Raw genomic sequence first — 17,924 nt, 5'->3', positions numbered from 1 at the left:
TACATGCCTTGTTATCACAGTTAAAACTGACTGTGAGAAAGAAGACATACCACACATTTTCATAGCAGCGCATAGCACATCATCTTCTCTCTCACAATCAATTTTAACAGAAAGCCTGTACATTGCCAGTTAAAAAAATATACAGCCTATGTCAATCCAAATGTTAAAGTATGGTGTAAAAATGTGAAGTAAACAGTTAAGAACTTTCCAAGATTTCTGGTAATGGCATTTCCCCTTTATATACTACATATATATTTATTTATTAGATATATTACAAAGATGCAGCCAACCATTCATTAGATTAACATGAAAAAATTTATGTTAAGTACTTTTTTCTGATAGGTGATAGCAACATTTAACGACAATCTGTCTTTATACAAAAGCACAGAAGATATAGAGTGAGAAAGGAGGGAAGGGAGGGGAGGGGAAAGGGAGGGGAGGGGGAAGAAAGGGGTGCAGGAGGGAGGGGAGGGGGAAGGGAGGGGAGGGTGGGGAGGGGGAAGGGAGGGGAGGGGGATGGAGGGGAGGGGGAGGGGGAAGGGAGGGGAGGGGGGAAGGGAGGGGAGGGGGAAGGGAGGGGAGGGGGAAGTGAGGGGTGGGGAGGGAGGGGAGGGGAAGGGAGGGGGAAGGGAGGGGAGGGGGAAGGTAATGGAGGGGAGAGGGGGAACGGAAATGGAGGGGAGAGGGGGAATGGAAATGGAGGGGAGAGGGGGAATGGAAATGGAGGGGAGAGGGGGAATGGAGGGGGGAAGGGTAATGGAGGGGAGGGGAAGGGAGGTGAGGGGAAGGGAAGTGAGGGGAGGAGGGAAGGGAGGTGAGGGGAGGAGGGAAGGGAGGTGAGGGGAGGAGGGAAGGGAGGTGAGGGGAGGAGGGGAGGGAGGTGAGGGGGAGGAGGCGAGGGAGGTGAGGGGAGGAGGCGAGGGAGGTGAGGGGAGGGAGGTGAGGGGAGGGAAGTGAGGGAAGGGAGGTGAGGGAAGGGAGGTGAGGGGAGGGAGGTGAGGGAAGGGAGGTGAGGGGAGGAAGGGTGGTGAGGGGAGGAAGGGTGGTGAGGGGAGGAAGGGTGGTGAGGGGAGGAAGGGAGGGAGGGGAGGGGAGGATGGTAGGAAGGGAGGGAGGGGAGGAGGGGAGGGAGGTGAGGGCAGGAGGGGAGGGGAGGAGGGGAGGGAGGTGAGGGCAGGAGGGGAGAAGAGGAGGGGAGGGAGGGGAGGAGGGAGGGAGGTGAGGAGGGAGGGAGGTGAGGAGGGAGGGAGGTGAGGAGGGAAGGGTGGGAAGGAAGGGAAGGGTGGGAAAGAAGGGAAGGGTGGGAAGGAAGGGAAGGGTGGGAAGGAAGGGAAGGGTGGGAAGGAAGGGAAGGGTGGGAAGGAAGGGAAGGGTGGGAAGGAAGGGCAGGGTGGGAAGGAAGGGAAGGGTGGGAAGGAAGGGAGGGAGATGAGGGGTAAGGGAGGGGAGGGAGATGAGGGGGTAAGGGCAGGGAGGAAGATGAGGAGGTAAGGGTGGGGAGGGAGATGAGGGGGTAAGGGAGGGGAGGAAGAGGAGGAGGTAAGGGAGGGGTGGGAGCGGAGGAGGTAAGGGAGGGGTGGGAGAGGAGGAGGTAAGGGAGGGGTGGGAGAGGAGGAGGTAAGGGAGGGATGGTAGAGGAGAGGGTAAGCGAGGGATGGTAGAGGAGAGGGTAAGTGAGGGGTGGAAGAGGAGAGGGTAAGTGAGGGGTGGAAGAGGAGAGGGTAAGTGAGGGGGGGGAGGGGAGGGGGGAGTGGAAGAAGGGGGGATGTGGGAGAAAAGGAGAGGGAGCTGGGGGTAAAGAATGAGTTTAGCTATTGCTCAACAGAATGTTGGCACACAGATGTCTGTGATAAAAGTTCATCAATATTAAGAAATAGAAAAATTATCTTATTCAGTGGAATAAGAAACACCAATCACTATTAGTCTGGATTTAACTAATGAAAAGGTTCGCTACAGGTAAGTGGGAGTGAGGGGGGCGGAGAAGAGAGGTATCATTGTAGTTTTAACTCTGATGCTCAGAACCATCTTTCAATATGTGTTACATACATCCTTGTGTAATTTCTGTCTTTCATTATCACTGGAGTGTTGCAGCTGAACAACCACAGTTTTGGACATAAAAATCTGATGTAGACTCATACTTATGCATTAATGGTCATGGCTCTGTGCTTAGAATTTTCCTAGTGTTGTCTTCCATCAACTATGAACTCTTTTTCATCTAAATGTACCTCACAGACTCTGTATCGAAGGGTGAGTGGGATTGTATTTCTGGGGTTTTATTTCCATTTTGGAATATTTTTAGTGGCAGAAACATAAAATCATCCTTTATAGGGTTCATACTACACAATTAACACAACATTCCCCATGCCAAGTTGTTACCTGAATGGAAAGAATCCTTTGGAGAGGAAATACTGATATCAAGACATAATAATTCTGAAAAAACTTTAAATTTTATTGTGAAGAAACAATGCTTTTTTTCAACTGCATATGTTACTACCTGAGATTCTTTTGTAATACCTATTACAGACTTTGGCCTGTCATAACACAATATATTGTAAACAGCTTGGTTATCATACTGTGTTATGCAAATAAGTGGAGTTTGCCTTTTTCTTTTGTAGATACAATTACTTAAAAGTGGGAACAAAGGTTTGGCACATATATTTTGTGCAATATTTCTCCTGCATTATGAACAAAGGTTACTGCTTCACATCCAAAATTCCTCCTGTGAATCACATAGTCTCAGGAGAGAAATATAGCAAAATGGTAAAACTATAAGCTTGTGCTGATAATGGCTACCTCTTCCATTGAGTTTATGGATTCTGAATGGTTACAACAAGCAATGGTGACTTTCTTACTGGTGTGTGTAGGTTTCTAATACTGTTATGGTTGATAGTACTGTGGCACAGCATCAACGACTGGCCAAAATTGTGCCAGTCTGTCTACTGTTGTGACTCATTTCAGGTTCAAAAAACCTATTCTGGTGATTAAATGGGGAAGCAGATACAATCAACAGTGCATGATATCATTATATGCTAACTAAGTAACTCAAGCCAGCAAATCATACCAAACACAGCATTTTATTATGGAATAGTGTTGTTGTTTCAATTACATGCCCAAAGGCCAACATCAGCTGATGCACTACTGAAAGCACATCTCTGGTGTTTGAGATGTTGGAATACTCTGCCTCTTCTGGCTCTCCAAATCATTCAAATATGCTTTAGAAGGAAGGAAGATTAGAGTTGTATGACCCATCGACGACAACGTCTTTAAAGACTGAACACAAACTCGGTTTAGAAAAGTATGGGAAAGGAAATTAGCCATGCCTTTTTCAGAGGGACCATCCCAACATTTGCCTTAAATGATTGAGAGAAATCATGGAAAACTTAAATCTCCATGGCGAGATTGGAATTTGAACTGTTGTCCTCCCAAATGTGAGTCCAGTGCACAAACACTGCTCCACCTCACTTGGTAATGTGCTTTAGCAGTCACTTTCTTTCTAGAGGTAATGAAGTATTACAGGAATTGCGTAAGTGGTGGGTAAACATGTCAAAGCCTTCTTTTTGGAAAGAATGCCCAAGTCTCTGAGCTGATCAATTTATGTTGCAAACTGGCATTCTTATTTATTCCAGAAAATGTGTAAATAATTTTTAAATAGTTCATAAAATTTTTACTTATGTCCTTAGGTAAATATATAGTTTTAATGACTCTATGATTCATTCTGGATATTACTAAGAATCCCCATCTCAAAATTAAAGGAAAACTTTTAACCAATCACTACCGTATGAAACAAAATAAAATTTACTGTTTGCAATACCATATAATCTTTGTTTTCATGCTGCTTTAAAAATGTATAGAATGAACTTGTTATTAAAAATCCTCATTACTCATTTGCTTGTACAGAACTCGATTGGCTGATTACTTAGCTCTACAACTATCTTCTGCAGTTTCCTCTGACTCATGTTGCACTTACAGATGAGAAATGACAAAAATCAAGGACTTAATATTACCAGCAGCATTCTATTATATCAAAAGTAACCCCGTGAATGCTGAACATAACTCTAATGAAATCCTAAAATTGTAACACAAAGAGACGTATATGAGTCAGGCCATTCAATAACTGCTAGCAACCAACCAGAAAAGTATACAAAGAGCAAGTGATCAGTACCTCAATACACTTCTGATTCCAGCACTGCATGGCCCCAGCATCTGGCTCAGGTGGTTTGCCTGATGGTAAAAGCAACTCCTGATCATTCACAGCTAACGCAGTATCTCGTTCAAGCCACACTTGTAATGTTGAGAGTGCTGTTGAACTGTCTACCACATAACTGCAGTGCAAATACAATGGCACTACAAACAACTGCACAATCTGTGGACACAATTATGTGGATATTAGGTGTGGTATTTTATATTAAATATAATTTTATATATTTTTGTTGTGAATCACTTGTGTTAGCAACAAATCACAATAATTAAATGTGTTAATAAACAGGTTCCATTAAAGAATTAAACAATACTATGAAAGGGTCATCTTCCTCCAAACTTTGCTAATGCTGAGTCACTTCTGTAGCAATGGACATGAATTAACTGTGAACCACATTTTACTAACACCGTATAATAATACATTGCAAGTGTTATGTGCATGACACAAAATTCATTCCATAAAAAGCTACTGTTTGACCACGATAAGCTGACCCTTTTTACTAGTGTTGTGAGCAATGGAGAAAATTGTCAATAGCTGGAAGTTATTCATCTGTCTCAAAGCGCTGTCAATGTTCCACGTATGTGAAAACTGCATTCATACAAGCACAAAACATGGGTAATGGTGCCAGCAATGTGGGAAGGTGTCGATGCTGCCTTCCCCTCACTGCTACTCTGCTCACAGCAGTCACACCACGGCAACAAGGCATGCCTCTTGCCACTCTCGACAGTCACTGTGTGCATGGTCAACTTATCATGGCATCAGGGTATATACAATCCTGGTTTTCCCGATCTAAAATAAACTTTCTTTTTCATGTAAAGTACTTTCTTTCCATGTCAAGCACAATAAACTTTTTTTTCACATGAAGTACTTTCTTTCCATGTCAAGTACAATATACTTTCTCTTGGAGTTGTAAAACATATCAGTTCTTTAAATGGTACTGGTTTTACACAGCGGTGTAGGACTTCCCGGCAATCCCAGCAAAAAATAACACATTTTGGAAAGATCTTTAATGTGCAGCAACATGTAAACTGAATGTTTTGGTATTACAAAAGTATAAATACAAATTCACCGAAGACAGCACGTTACAGCATGCTAACAGAGACCGTAGTAGCGCTCCGTGTAGCCTGGCAGTGAACTACAAATTTGGGAATAAATGGCGTGAAATATGTATTTTTGCTTCGCGAAATATCGATATTTTTCAATAAGAAAAGCTGATATTTCACATAAAATACAAGTCAAAAAATTTTTTTCTTATTTTTTCCAGTGTGTGGTTAGGCAGGATACTAAGAGCACTGCTTAAATTGCAGCATTTGAATATCTCAGACAAGTATGATTGTAATTTTCACTACTGTGTACAGAACATTTCTTGTGTAACCAGACTGAATACATGCTCTGTCTAGTACTTCAACTTTTCCATAGAAAAGCCAATTACACATGAAATTGCTCAAAGCACTCACCTTCCACTTTTATTTTGGAAGGTTAACTATACTTTTTGCCATCAATATTGCACAGTTTGTAATTTATGAAAGAACTTAAAAAAATATGAAAAACTAGCCTTGAAGCTTGGTCATTTTTAGCACATATTGCCCTTTAATGTACATCAAATTCGAATGATGGCATAAATGGCTGGTCTTTTAGGCCTGAAATTTTTCTAAGTGTCTGCTCCTTAAAGTGTTAAGTTTTGAAACAGTCAAACACCACACAATTTCTAAAATTCATCACACATTCTCACATACAACATAATATGTCTCACATACAAGGAAAGTAACGCTTCTCAAACAACCATTCACAATATTTTCTTGCGACCCCTTAGAAATATAAACAGAACGCTATTTTGTTGAAAGTCGACATGTTGAGAAACGTGGCTGTTGTACTAAGGTTTATAATTTATAAAAAAAACAGCTACCAGCCACATGTATGGTTTAAAAAGGTTTATTATCTTCAGCCCATGACCGGTTTCGGATTTTTCTTTACAAATCCATCTTCAGATGGCAGTTACAAGCATTCTAAGTTGGACCTAGTTTTGTTTTGTTATTCGTTTGCTGCACTGGGAACGAAAAGAAATATTTATGTTGTCATATCGGTAATGGTATTTTTACAAAAGATTTACTTCTTTTACAAAATCTAATTGCTCATGAGATAGTTTTCTGTTTTAAACTTAGTAAACATGCAGGTTATTGTACTTACGAGCTATGTAGTTCTGCCTGACGAAATATTCGTGCGTTTATGTTGTCGAGCGCGAGCTTAATACACTTTTCAATATGCACTATGTGAGTGCTATTCCAGTCAATGGACATCACTTTCAGCCTCATCATCTTAATTACACACGCAGCACACACGAATAACTTTTACAAAGCGTGGCCCAGCTTCATATTACAAACGTGAACAATATTTGCAAAGAGCTTACAGTCATAACGATGTTAACTTACAGTTGCTGTATAGTCGATATGGGTACAGTAAAATATCTCTTTGCTATTGTATGAGATTAATCTAAAACACAATAAATAAAATTACATACAAATAAGATTACAAACATTATATGTAGTACAGAAATACTAATTAGTTGTTACAGTTTTAGGAGATAAATTCCAATATATGACATGATAAGCAATGCACATGTTTTCATTATGCAATGTTTCAATGACATATAAGCAGTTTTTGGGGGCCTGTATACTGAATGTTTTTAATGGAATATTAGGCTTAAGTTATTTTAAAAAAGTGAAAGGTTCTTCAAAGTTATTTAGAAAGGGGGTGTTAACTGACTCTGTCTGTTCATTCAGAATGAGATCAGGGAACCTGTTTTTATGTGTATGAATCTCAATCTCCTCTATGAAATTCAATGTGAAACCCTTGTCTTTGAGATGTAATATCTGCAGGTTGTTTTCTATATTCTCAACTGTATGATTGTTTTCTGCAAGATGGGTGGCAAAAGCAGATTTGCTTAGGTTTTTAAGACGTAGGGCATCAAGGTGTTCCTTGAATCTTGTTTCAAAAGCTCTACCTGTCTGGCTAATGTAGAATTTAGGACAGTTGTTACACTTAAATTTATAAATTCCAGATCTTTTATGGGGTACGCTATTGTTTGGAAGTGAGTGTTGGAGTTTGTTATTGGTAGAGAAACTGATTTTGACATTCTTCTTCTTGAATAGGTTGGAAATTTTGTATGAAAGTGGGCCTATATATGGTAGGGCTACATATTTTACAGACTTTTTGTCTTTCATAGTTATTGTTGCTTGTTGCAAAGACTTATTGCTAGCAATTTTTTCTTTTATTTTTTGAGAGAGTGTGTTTATGATTGAAGCATCATAGCCATTATTTTGGGCAATTGATTTGATTATGTTGATTTCTTTGTGCTGTTCAGTGGGGGTGAGGGGGACTTTATGCATACGATGTAGCATTGACCGGAAATTAGCCATCTTATGTTGGTTCGGGTGGCAGGATGTGTTACTGATGGTAACATCTGTGGTGGTTGGTTTTCGTAAGATACCAAAATGGTGTTTGTTATTTATGTTTGATATTTTGAGATCCAGAAAATTGATGCTATTATTTATTTCATGCTTCACTGTGAATTTGATGTTGTTGTGTAATTTGCTCAGATCTTCAGCTAAGGTATCAATTTCGCTGCTGTTACCATCAAAAAGTAATCGAGTGTCATCTACGTATCTCTTGTAGTAAATTATTTTACTGTTCATTTGGTTATTGGATGAGAAGAACTCTTGCTAAGAGGAGATCGAGATTCATACACATAAAAACAGGTTCCCTGATCTCATTCTGAATGAACAGACAGAGTCAGTTAACACCCCCTTCCTAAATAACTTTGAAGAAGCTTTCACTTTTTTAAAATAACTTAAGCCTAATATTCCATTAAAAACATTCAGTATACAGGCCCCCAAAAACTGCTTATATGTCATTGAAACATTGCACAATGAAAACATGTGCATTGCTTATCATGCCATATATTGGAATTTATCTCCTAAAACTGTAACAACTAATTAGTATTTCTGTACTACATATAATGTTTGTAATCTTATTTGTATGTAATTTTATTTATTGTGTTTTAGATTAATCTCATACAATAGCAAAGAGATATTTTACTGTACCCATATCGACTATACAGCAACTGTAAGTTAACATCGTTATGACTGCAAGCTCTTTGCAAATATTGTTCTCGTTTGTAATATGAAGCTGGGCCACGTTTTGTAAACGTTATTCGTGTGTGCTGCGTGTGCAATTAAGATGATGAGGTTGAAAGTGATGTCCATTGACTGGAATAGCACTCACATAGTGCATATTGAAAAGTGTATTAAGCTCGCGCTCGACAACATAAACACACAAATATTTCGTCAGGCAGCACTACATAGCTCGTAAGTACAATAACCTGCACGTTTACTAAGTTTAAAACAGAAAATTATCTCATGAGCAATTAGATTTCGTAAAAGAAGTAAATCTTTTGTAAAAATACCATTACCGATATGACAACATAAATATTTCTTTTCGTTCCCAGTGCAGCAAACGAATAACAAAAACAAAACTAGGTCCAACTTAGAATGCTTGTAACTGCCATCTGAAGATGGATTTGTAAAGAAAAATCTGAAACCCGTCATGGTCTGAAGATAATAAACCTTTTTAAACCATACATGTGGCTGGTAGCTGTTTTTTTTATAAATTATAAACCTTAGTACAACAGCCACGTTTCTCAACATGTCGACTTTCGACAAAATAGCGTTAAGCTTACCTAGCCAGGTATTGAGAATGTTACATGCGTTCAAAAAATGTAAGATCGATGTAATGAAAACAATTAACAACATATAATTCAACAAAAGATGTCTGTTAGAAAAAGTGACCCCAAATTATGTTATTCTATAACAGAGTGGTAAACACAACAGATATTTCTTTCAATCCCAATGAACTTAACCTCTTAGATAAAGGCTTCAAGCATAATATTGCCCCAAGATTAATTAATAAGAACATAAAAGACCTAATAGAAGTCCAATGAGAAAAATGCGTTGGCATTTAAAGCCAACAAACTCATCACTAAACACATGCTTTCAAAAAATTATGTAATTAATAATGAACAAAAAATTCTTAAAGGTATCAATGATAAACTTACTGCTAACAAAGCTCTCATGGTAAAGGCTGATAAAGGAAATTCAGTTGTTGTTTTGTATGAATCAGAATACATTGAAAAAACTCTAGAATTTTTTCAAGTCTAATAACTTCACAGAACCAGAATCAGACCCCACAGCAAAATTTCAGGCTCAACTTCGTAAATTACTCAACAGTTTTGAATTCCTCTTAAATAAATATGAAATTCGGGACTGCATTACCATGAATCCAACTGCACCGAAACTTCGTTCACAGCCTAAGATCCACAAAGAAAATTCCCCCATACGCCCAGTTGTGAACTCAAGAAACAGCCCAGCATACTACATAAGCAGAAAATTGAAGGATCTCCTTACCACCTACTACATGTTCGAACATAGTTATACAGTTAAAAAACACAGTGGACCTTGTAGAATATATCAAAGACATCCACATACCACCAACAGCTAGATTTGCCTCACTACATATTGTAAACCTATACACTAACATCCCAGTAGATGAAACAATTAACATAATAAAAAGTAACCTCTTAAAACACAAAAAGATCAATCTACCAGAAATATATGAGTTAATAGAGATCCTCACACTCGTCTTGTCTAATAATTACTTTACCTTCAATAATAAAGTCTATAAACAAAATGATGGCCTTGCAATGGGTAGCAGTCTTGCTGGATTATTAGCTGATATTTACGTTAACCATCTTGAGCAAGAGTTCTTCTCATCCAATAACCAAATGAACAGTAAAATAATTTACTACAAGAGATACGTAGATGACACTCGATTACTTTTTGATGGTAACAGCAGCGAAATTGATACCTTAGCTGAAGATCTGAGCAAATTACACAACAACATCAAATTCACAGTGAAGCATGAAATAAATAATAGCATCAATTTTCTGGATCTCAAAATATCAAACATAAATAACAAACACCATTTTGGTATCTTACGAAAACCAACCACCACAGATGTTACCATCAGTAACACATCCTGCCACCCGAACCAACATAAGATGGCTAATTTCCGGTCAATGCTACATCGTATGCATAAAGTCCCCCTCACCCCCACTGAACAGCACAAAGAAATCAACATAATCAAATCAATTGCCCAAAATAATGGCTATGATGCTTCAATCATAAACACACACTCTCAAAAAATAAAAGAAAAAATTGCTAGCAATAAGTCTTTGCAACAAGCAACAGCCACAATAACTATGAAAGACAAAAAATCTATAAAATATGTAGCCCTACCATATATAGGCCCACTTTCATACAAAATTTCCAACCTATTCAAGAAGAAGAATGTCAAAATCAGTTTCTCTACCAATAACAAACTCCAACACTCACTTCCACACAATAGCGTACCCCATAAAAGATCTGGAATTTATAAACTTAAGTGTAACAACTGTCGTAAATTCTACATTGGCCAAACAGGTAGAGCTTTTGAAACAAGATTCAAGGAACACCTTGATGCCCTACGTCTTAAAAACCTAAGCAAATCTGCTTTTGCCACCCATCTTGCAGAAAACAATCATACAGTTGAGAATATAGAAAACAACCTGCAGATATTACATCTCAAAGACAAGGGTTTCACATTGAATTTCTTAGAGGAGATTGAGATTCATACACATAAAAACAGGTTCCCTGATCTCATTCTGAATGAACAGACAGAGTCAGTTAACACCCCCTTCCTAAATAACTTTGAAGAAGCTTTCACTTTTTTAAAATAACTTAAGCCTAATATTCCATTAAAAACATTCAGTATACAGGCCCCCAAAAACTGCTTATATGTCATTGAAACATTGCATAATGAAAACATGTGCATTGCTTATCATGTCATATATTGGAATTTATCTCCTAAAACTGTAACAACTAATTAGTAACACACAGTATTTCTGTACTACATATAATGTTTGTAATCTTATTTGTATGTAATTTTATTTATTGTGTTTTAGATTAATCTCATACAATAGCAAAGAGATATTTTACTGTACCCATATCGACTATACAGCAACTGTAAGTTAACATCGTTATGACTGTAAGCTCTTTGCAAATATTGTTCACGTTTGTAATATGAAGCTGGGCCACGCTTTGTAAAAGTTATTCGTGTGTGCTGCGTGTGTAATTAAGATGATGAGGTTGAAAGTGATGTCCATTGACTGGAATAGCACTCACATAGTGCATATTGAAAAGTGTATTAAGCTCGCGCTCGAAAACATAAACACACAAATATTTCATCAGGCAGAACTACATAGCTCGTAAGTACAATAACCTGCACGTTTACTAAGTTTAAAACAGAAAACTATCTCATGAGCAATTAGATTTCGTAAAAGAAGTAAATCTTTTGTAAAAATACCATTACCGATATGACAACATAAATATTTCTTTTCGTTCCCAGTGCAGCAAATGAATAACAAAAACAAAACTAGGTCCAACTTAGAATGCTTGTAACTGCCATCTGAAGATGGATTTGTAAAGAAAAATCTGAAACCCGTCATGGTCTGAAGATAATAAACCTTTTTAAACCATACATGTGGCTGGTAGCTGTTTTTTTTATAAATTATAAGTATAAACAGATGTGATGTCACCCTCACCAAAAGTAGTTTGTTGTTCGGAAGTATTGAACTCTTCATCCTAAAGCCTTTGACACATTTTGCTATTGGCAGAGGCTTGTATGTGTGCTGTGTTTTGTTGTTGTAAATAGTACATTTTCTTTGCAACTAAATTTTTATTTTGGTGTTTTTATCTTGTTTATGTTTTACTGATGCAGTTTTATTCTGCAGTAGTAGGCCAAAGTTGAATTCTTTGTTTCTTCTCACCAGTTAAAATCTCAGAATGTTGACAAAAAACTAATATAATGAAAAATTCCCGGTTTTTCCTCCACATTTTCCCCAGGGCGTTTGCACCCTGATAATACTATAAGGTCAATTTTTCAACAGCCCACAGATGGTATGAAAGATGTGAAAACAGATTTGCAGAAAATTACGTATATAACAAGAATGAAGAATAAGAAGTATATAACAAACAATGGAATGCCCAGGTACGAATATCAACAAAGAACACCATTTGAGAACTTTAAGATAGTTTCCAAAAAGTAATAAGAGAACACATTAAGGGAACAATATTATAAGATAGAAAAATCTTAGTTGCCAGACACTGTATCCATAAGAACATTAGCTGTAATACTGTAGTTTCACATGCATGTCTGAAGCTATATAAGAGCAGGAAGATGTCATCAGCAAAGTTTAATATTCAAGAAAACTTTCCTAAACTGAGTTTATTCACATACTGTTCTTTTTCCCCACATCTAGCATCAATAACAATAAGATACAAATAAATGAGATACTTGCTGCACTATTGCAATAATTTTTGTGCTTTTCTCTCGTATACGGCACATATTACGTTGGGTGGCAAATTTATTAAAAGGGCCTCACTTCCATATGATGCTGATAAGATATACTGGTCTGATCACCATTTTGCTTTTGGTGTGATGTGATGGACCTCTCTCTCACCCATAGAAACAAACCTGCATGCAAAATCAGTTGGATTTTAATTTTAAAAGTATCAACACATTGTTGAAAAATTAATTTTTACTTGCCTTCTATTGGCATTCACTACATGTTTCACCCATATTGCACAAAACTTTCTTATAGTAAATCATGCATAATATACCACATTCATTCTTCTGATACATCTATGGCATCAGCTACTTCATACACAAACTCTTGCTAAGCCCATGACATAACACGCATTTTCTAAATGTTTTCATTTGTGATTTAGTTTTGTAACATCCTTGTGTGTATCAGTTTGAATTCAACTGCCCATTTCTTAACTGTCAAAAATGAAGAGGCAGACTTGTTATTAGCTTTTGGCAACTGTGGATATATTTCCAATAAAGAATTTTTACTATAATGGAGTACTCCAGTTGATTTGTTTGAATTAAACACACGCTACATGACTATTTTAAAAAAAACTGTGAACAAAACTATTCTTGTGAAACTTGGGCTATTCATTATTTATCAAACGTATTAACATCTTACTGCAATACAGCCGGGTATCATTTTAAACACCTGCCAATAAACACCTAATCATTTTTAAAGTAAAAATGTAATCATTCAGAGCAATCTCTTGACATACTTGTGCCTTTAAAAAGATAGTGTATTCACCTGCCAAAATATTCAAGATTGTCAAGGACGTTATCCAACTGCATTCTGTGACATCAATGCCATTTCTGTGCTAGGACTAGAAATCTTCTGTTTGTCCTCATATTCTCACCTGATAATCGGTAAATATAACTTCTTGGCTTTCTCCTCCAGGGTAATATTTATTTGTGCCATCATTCATTCATTCACAATCTCCTTCTGTTTATGATACAAGTAGTCACTAAGTAAAGAAGAAACTCACCTTCTTACTGAGAATTTCGTCAAGCATATCAAAGATGATAACTTTATCACCTGGTCCTCGACCACGTTTCTTTGGATCCCATTCCAAAGCAAGTTTTAACCATCGTTCCATATCATGTTTCAGGGCTCTGCAGGAAAGAATGAATATTAGATATCAAACACTCCAGGTTGGAGCCTCAACAATGTAAGAAAAGATAGATTGCTACTTACTGTAAATATGACACATTAAGTTGCAGACAGGCACAATTACAAGATACTTACACATAAGTTTCCAGCCACATCCTTCACCAGAAAAAGAAAGTGAAAAACATGCCATTCATTCACACAAGTAAGGACACCTCATGCACACATGACCGCCAACTCCGACAATGCCAATACATTTTGGTCCTCGCTGCTGGAGCTGCCAGTCGTGTGTGTGAGATGTGTTTGTGTGTGTGAATGAATATTGTGTGATTCTCTTTCTTTTTCTGGATACTGTGGGTCATATTTATGGTAAGTAGCAATCTATCTTTTCCTACATTGAGAATATCAAATATATTATCTACATGGAATTTTCACACTCTTATAAATATAAGTTATTAAGATTATAACAGTTAATTTACCACAGGTTAAATATGTGTGTTAGTGTTCTTTTCAAGCTTACTGATAAAGATTTCAGTTTTATTTTTCATATTATTCTAAAAAATGTAAAAAGATCATTAAGTCAGGCTTTCATGATATTTTTGTTTACATGTAGGTGCAGTAAACTTAGAGAATCTTGTATAATTCTTCTTTTTTTCTTTGCAGCAATTTAAGCATAGCATATCCCTTCATTATTCACTTCTGAAATGTAGCGAACGTTTTAGGTTGTTTGACAAAAAATGGCCCTGAGCACTATGAGACTTAACATCTGAGGTCATCAGTCCCCTAGAACTTAGAACTACTTAAACCTAACTAAAGTAAGGACATCACACACATCCATGTCCGAGGCAGGATTCGAACCTGCGACCATAGCAGTCGCGCGGTTCTGACCTGAAGCACCCAGAACCACTCGGCCACCGTGGCCGGCTAAGTTGTTTGAATCAGAAACCTTGCAGTAGTATATTGTGTAGATATAACTGCGTAAGGGTCAAGTTTTTGTAAACATGTTTTCTTATTTATCAGTTACTTAATTGACTTATTCTTACCAAAATATTATTTTTACCATGAGTGAAAAGTGCCCGACTTGCCGTAGAATTGTTAGTTCTGGGACTTGGTGTGATGGATATTCTTGTTTTCTTCCATTAGGGTGACAGCATTAGCACAGCAACTGGGGAAGTGAATGAGACTCTTCAGTAGTTTTGTAGGATATGTAGTAAAGGTAGCAAGATAGTGGAACTTGAGGAGAAAATTGCTGCCCTTCATGCTGAATTCAGCAAGATCTGGACAGGTTAAGAAGGGAAAAGGGTAAAAAGAGCTGAGATGTGGCAACAGTAATAGAAGGAACAAGCTTTCATTCAGCTTTGTTGTGAATGTGAAAAATGAGACTGATCTGTTACTTCAGTAGGGGACTTATGAGCTTCAGGTACATGAATGTACAGAAAGGGTACAAAAAAACATTCAGCAGTAAACTGGAAAGTAAGAATACAGGAAGTCACTATAGAGAAATAAGTGTCGCTGATTGGTAGTTTTCATGCTAGAGGTGTAGACCAACTTTTTCAGGTTGAACTAAGATCAGAATACCAAGTCACCAATATTTTTGAAACCTGGTGCTGGTCAGGGAAGTTGAGAGATGTTTAGGATTACTTTGTAATGACTTCACCAAGGAAGATACTGTTGTTATAGCAGGTGGGCGGGTTAACAGTACTGATGCAGATCCTGGGCACAATATAGAATGTGACCTGATAAAGACTGTATCAACATCAAAACGTAGCAATGTTCAGTTTGTGTCCGTTCTGAGACATCACGATAAACCACATTTGAGCTCTACAGTCAGAAGAGTTAATATGGAGTCGGGACGACTGCTTATGCCACACGCAGAGCCACATATAGGTGCTATTCTTGTATATTCTGTTAGTAGATGGAGTTACACTGTGCACAGCCTTCACCACAACACAAAAGGGAAAGATAAACTGTCTGGGCTATTAGCAGAAAATTGGCAATCAGCAAAAAATTTTATTTCCACCCAATTTTATCTCAGTCAATATGAAATGCCAGCTATCTTAATTGCATTACAATATTCAAAAATTAAGTAATAAAATCAATGAAATACTTATATGCATTGATGAATTAATCATCAAATCCAGATGACAATCTGCCTCCTTGAATACCATGTGACCACTGGTACAGATGTGTTACGTGTTGCAAGATTTAGATTAGCATCTCACTTTAGCACTGTTTGCCCATAAGTTGATGATTAGTGCACTGGTCGTGCTCCTGCATTACGGCTGCAGTTGGGAGAGGAGTGTTGTTGCGAAGGTACTGTCAGCTGTTTATAGCAGTGCCGGCACCACTACCCGCAAGTCGGAGGCAGCACTTGCAGAAATATTGCTCGCTTAAGTGACACTTCTATCAGATCGGAAAGCATCTAATTTGTCAACAACTTTTATGTTATTTATTTATCAAAAATAATGAAAAATGAAAGTAGATGAATGTACAACTTACGATGATGAGAGTCAAAAACTTATTTTTGTAGTCTCTTTGCACATTGCGTTCATGAAACACATTACAGCAGTAATGTTTACAAAGTGTAATGAAATGTGCCAGAAAGAACTCCCAAAATGCTGTTCATTAAAGGTCACTGCCATTTGTGTTTGATTCAAGATCACCACCACCACCACCACCACCACCACCACCACTGCTTGAGGGCATGGTACTGTATTGATAATAACTTCATCGATGGCCATTTGCAATATTCCATTTCGTGTACAATACTTCTTTCCTTAGACATGTCATCAGTGACATTTTTCTTCCTGAAATTGTTTTATTTTGGCCCATGCCAATTCTACTGGATTTAGATCATAGTTGTGGGGCAGTAAACGGACTACTTTGCAGCCTCTGCTCACAGCAGTTTTATCCTTTGACGTACACTTTCATGGCCGATTTGTTTTCCTTTCTTATTGATAACAGTCCATCCTTCCTCATTGAGGCATTGCAGTTTATTTGCCTGTCTCGCAATCATTCTAACATCATAATCCTGAAATCATATTTTTTAAGCATTCTGTCAAACTTCCTGCTGTGGTATTGCACATTAACCATAGTGTCACAGATTTGACTGGAATATTAGAAACCACCATATCTGCAAATGCCCCCTCCTCCCATCCATGTCCGCTTGTTGCATCAATTTCAATAAGTTTGCAAGCAAGTTAGTGAAAAACAGTTTCTTGCATATGAAACTTTCCAACAAACTAAAACTGTGTGCCAGAAAGGGTTCCCAGGTTCCGAGTCTCGGTCCAGCACACAGTTTTAGTTTGTCAGGAAGTTTCAAATGAGTGCAAACTCTGTTGCAGCATAAAAAATCATTCCAGTTTCTTGCACCTTGCTTCAAGTACTTACTGAATTTGTCATTTCAAGGAAGTTTTCTCAGACTTACAGAAGTTGTCTATGTTCAGTACTGATGCAAAACTGCCAGTGTTGAAAAGGAAAATTACACAAAGACAGATAAGCTGAAACAAGTATACCATTGGAACCCCTAAACACACATAATTTGCACCACCAGTAAAGGAAGTATGAAAAAATTTACCAATCAGTTTGTTTCTCAAAAAGGGACAGTAGAATGGCAGTACACAAGTCTAAATTTTAGATGAGTTTTTAATGTTACCGAAAACATAAATACATTAATTTTTGTGAGAAAATGTAGTAAATAACGCTTGCAAAAATCAAAGAGTAATTAAAACGCAGTCCCTTGGTGAAATACTGTACCACATTTTTGTTTCTCGTTAGCGAACATTTGATTATACAATCGACATGAGATGTTCGAAATTTGCATAGGACAGCTCAAAGTCTTCAATCTAAGTAAATCCTCTGATTTTACTTAATTGGGTAGTGTTTCTTGGTAACATCAATATATGACCCCTGTAACTTTTTTTGTGTTTCGTCACGACTTTTATTCATTAATAATAATGCAACAACAGTGGTGACTACTGTGATTTTTAAGGATAACTACACTTCTGCAACAAGTACATGTAGCAAGTTCCTGAAATAAATTTGTTCCAGTGACCTGAAAATGTAAACTTGAGTAAGTTTTTATTCTAATGTAAACACCTC

At 37.6% G+C, this 17,924-nt stretch overlaps 1 protein-coding gene across 5 annotated transcripts in view; it reads right to left on the bottom strand.

The window, feature by feature from the left end:
• LOC124544656 (inhibitor of nuclear factor kappa-B kinase subunit alpha) overlaps positions 1–17,924 on the bottom strand; it is a 177,210-nt gene that overhangs the window by 82,361 nt on the left and 76,925 nt on the right. For all 5 annotated transcript variants that reach the window (XM_047123274.1, XM_047123270.1, XM_047123273.1 and 2 more), the window contains 2 exons: positions 13,702–13,828; positions 4,163–4,363 (listed from right to left, as the gene is read on the bottom strand). In XM_047123274.1, the coding sequence (XP_046979230.1) occupies positions 4,163–4,363; positions 13,702–13,828 (328 nt within the window). The remainder of the gene's footprint in view (positions 1–4,162; positions 4,364–13,701; positions 13,829–17,924) is intronic.

The sequence above is a fragment of the Schistocerca americana genome, chromosome 8 (assembly GCF_021461395.2).
Source record: "Schistocerca americana isolate TAMUIC-IGC-003095 chromosome 8, iqSchAmer2.1, whole genome shotgun sequence".
Lineage (NCBI taxonomy): Eukaryota > Metazoa > Arthropoda > Insecta > Orthoptera > Acrididae > Schistocerca > Schistocerca americana.
Note: the sequence above shows the minus strand (reverse complement) of the source record. Positions and strands in the feature narration are given on the sequence as shown.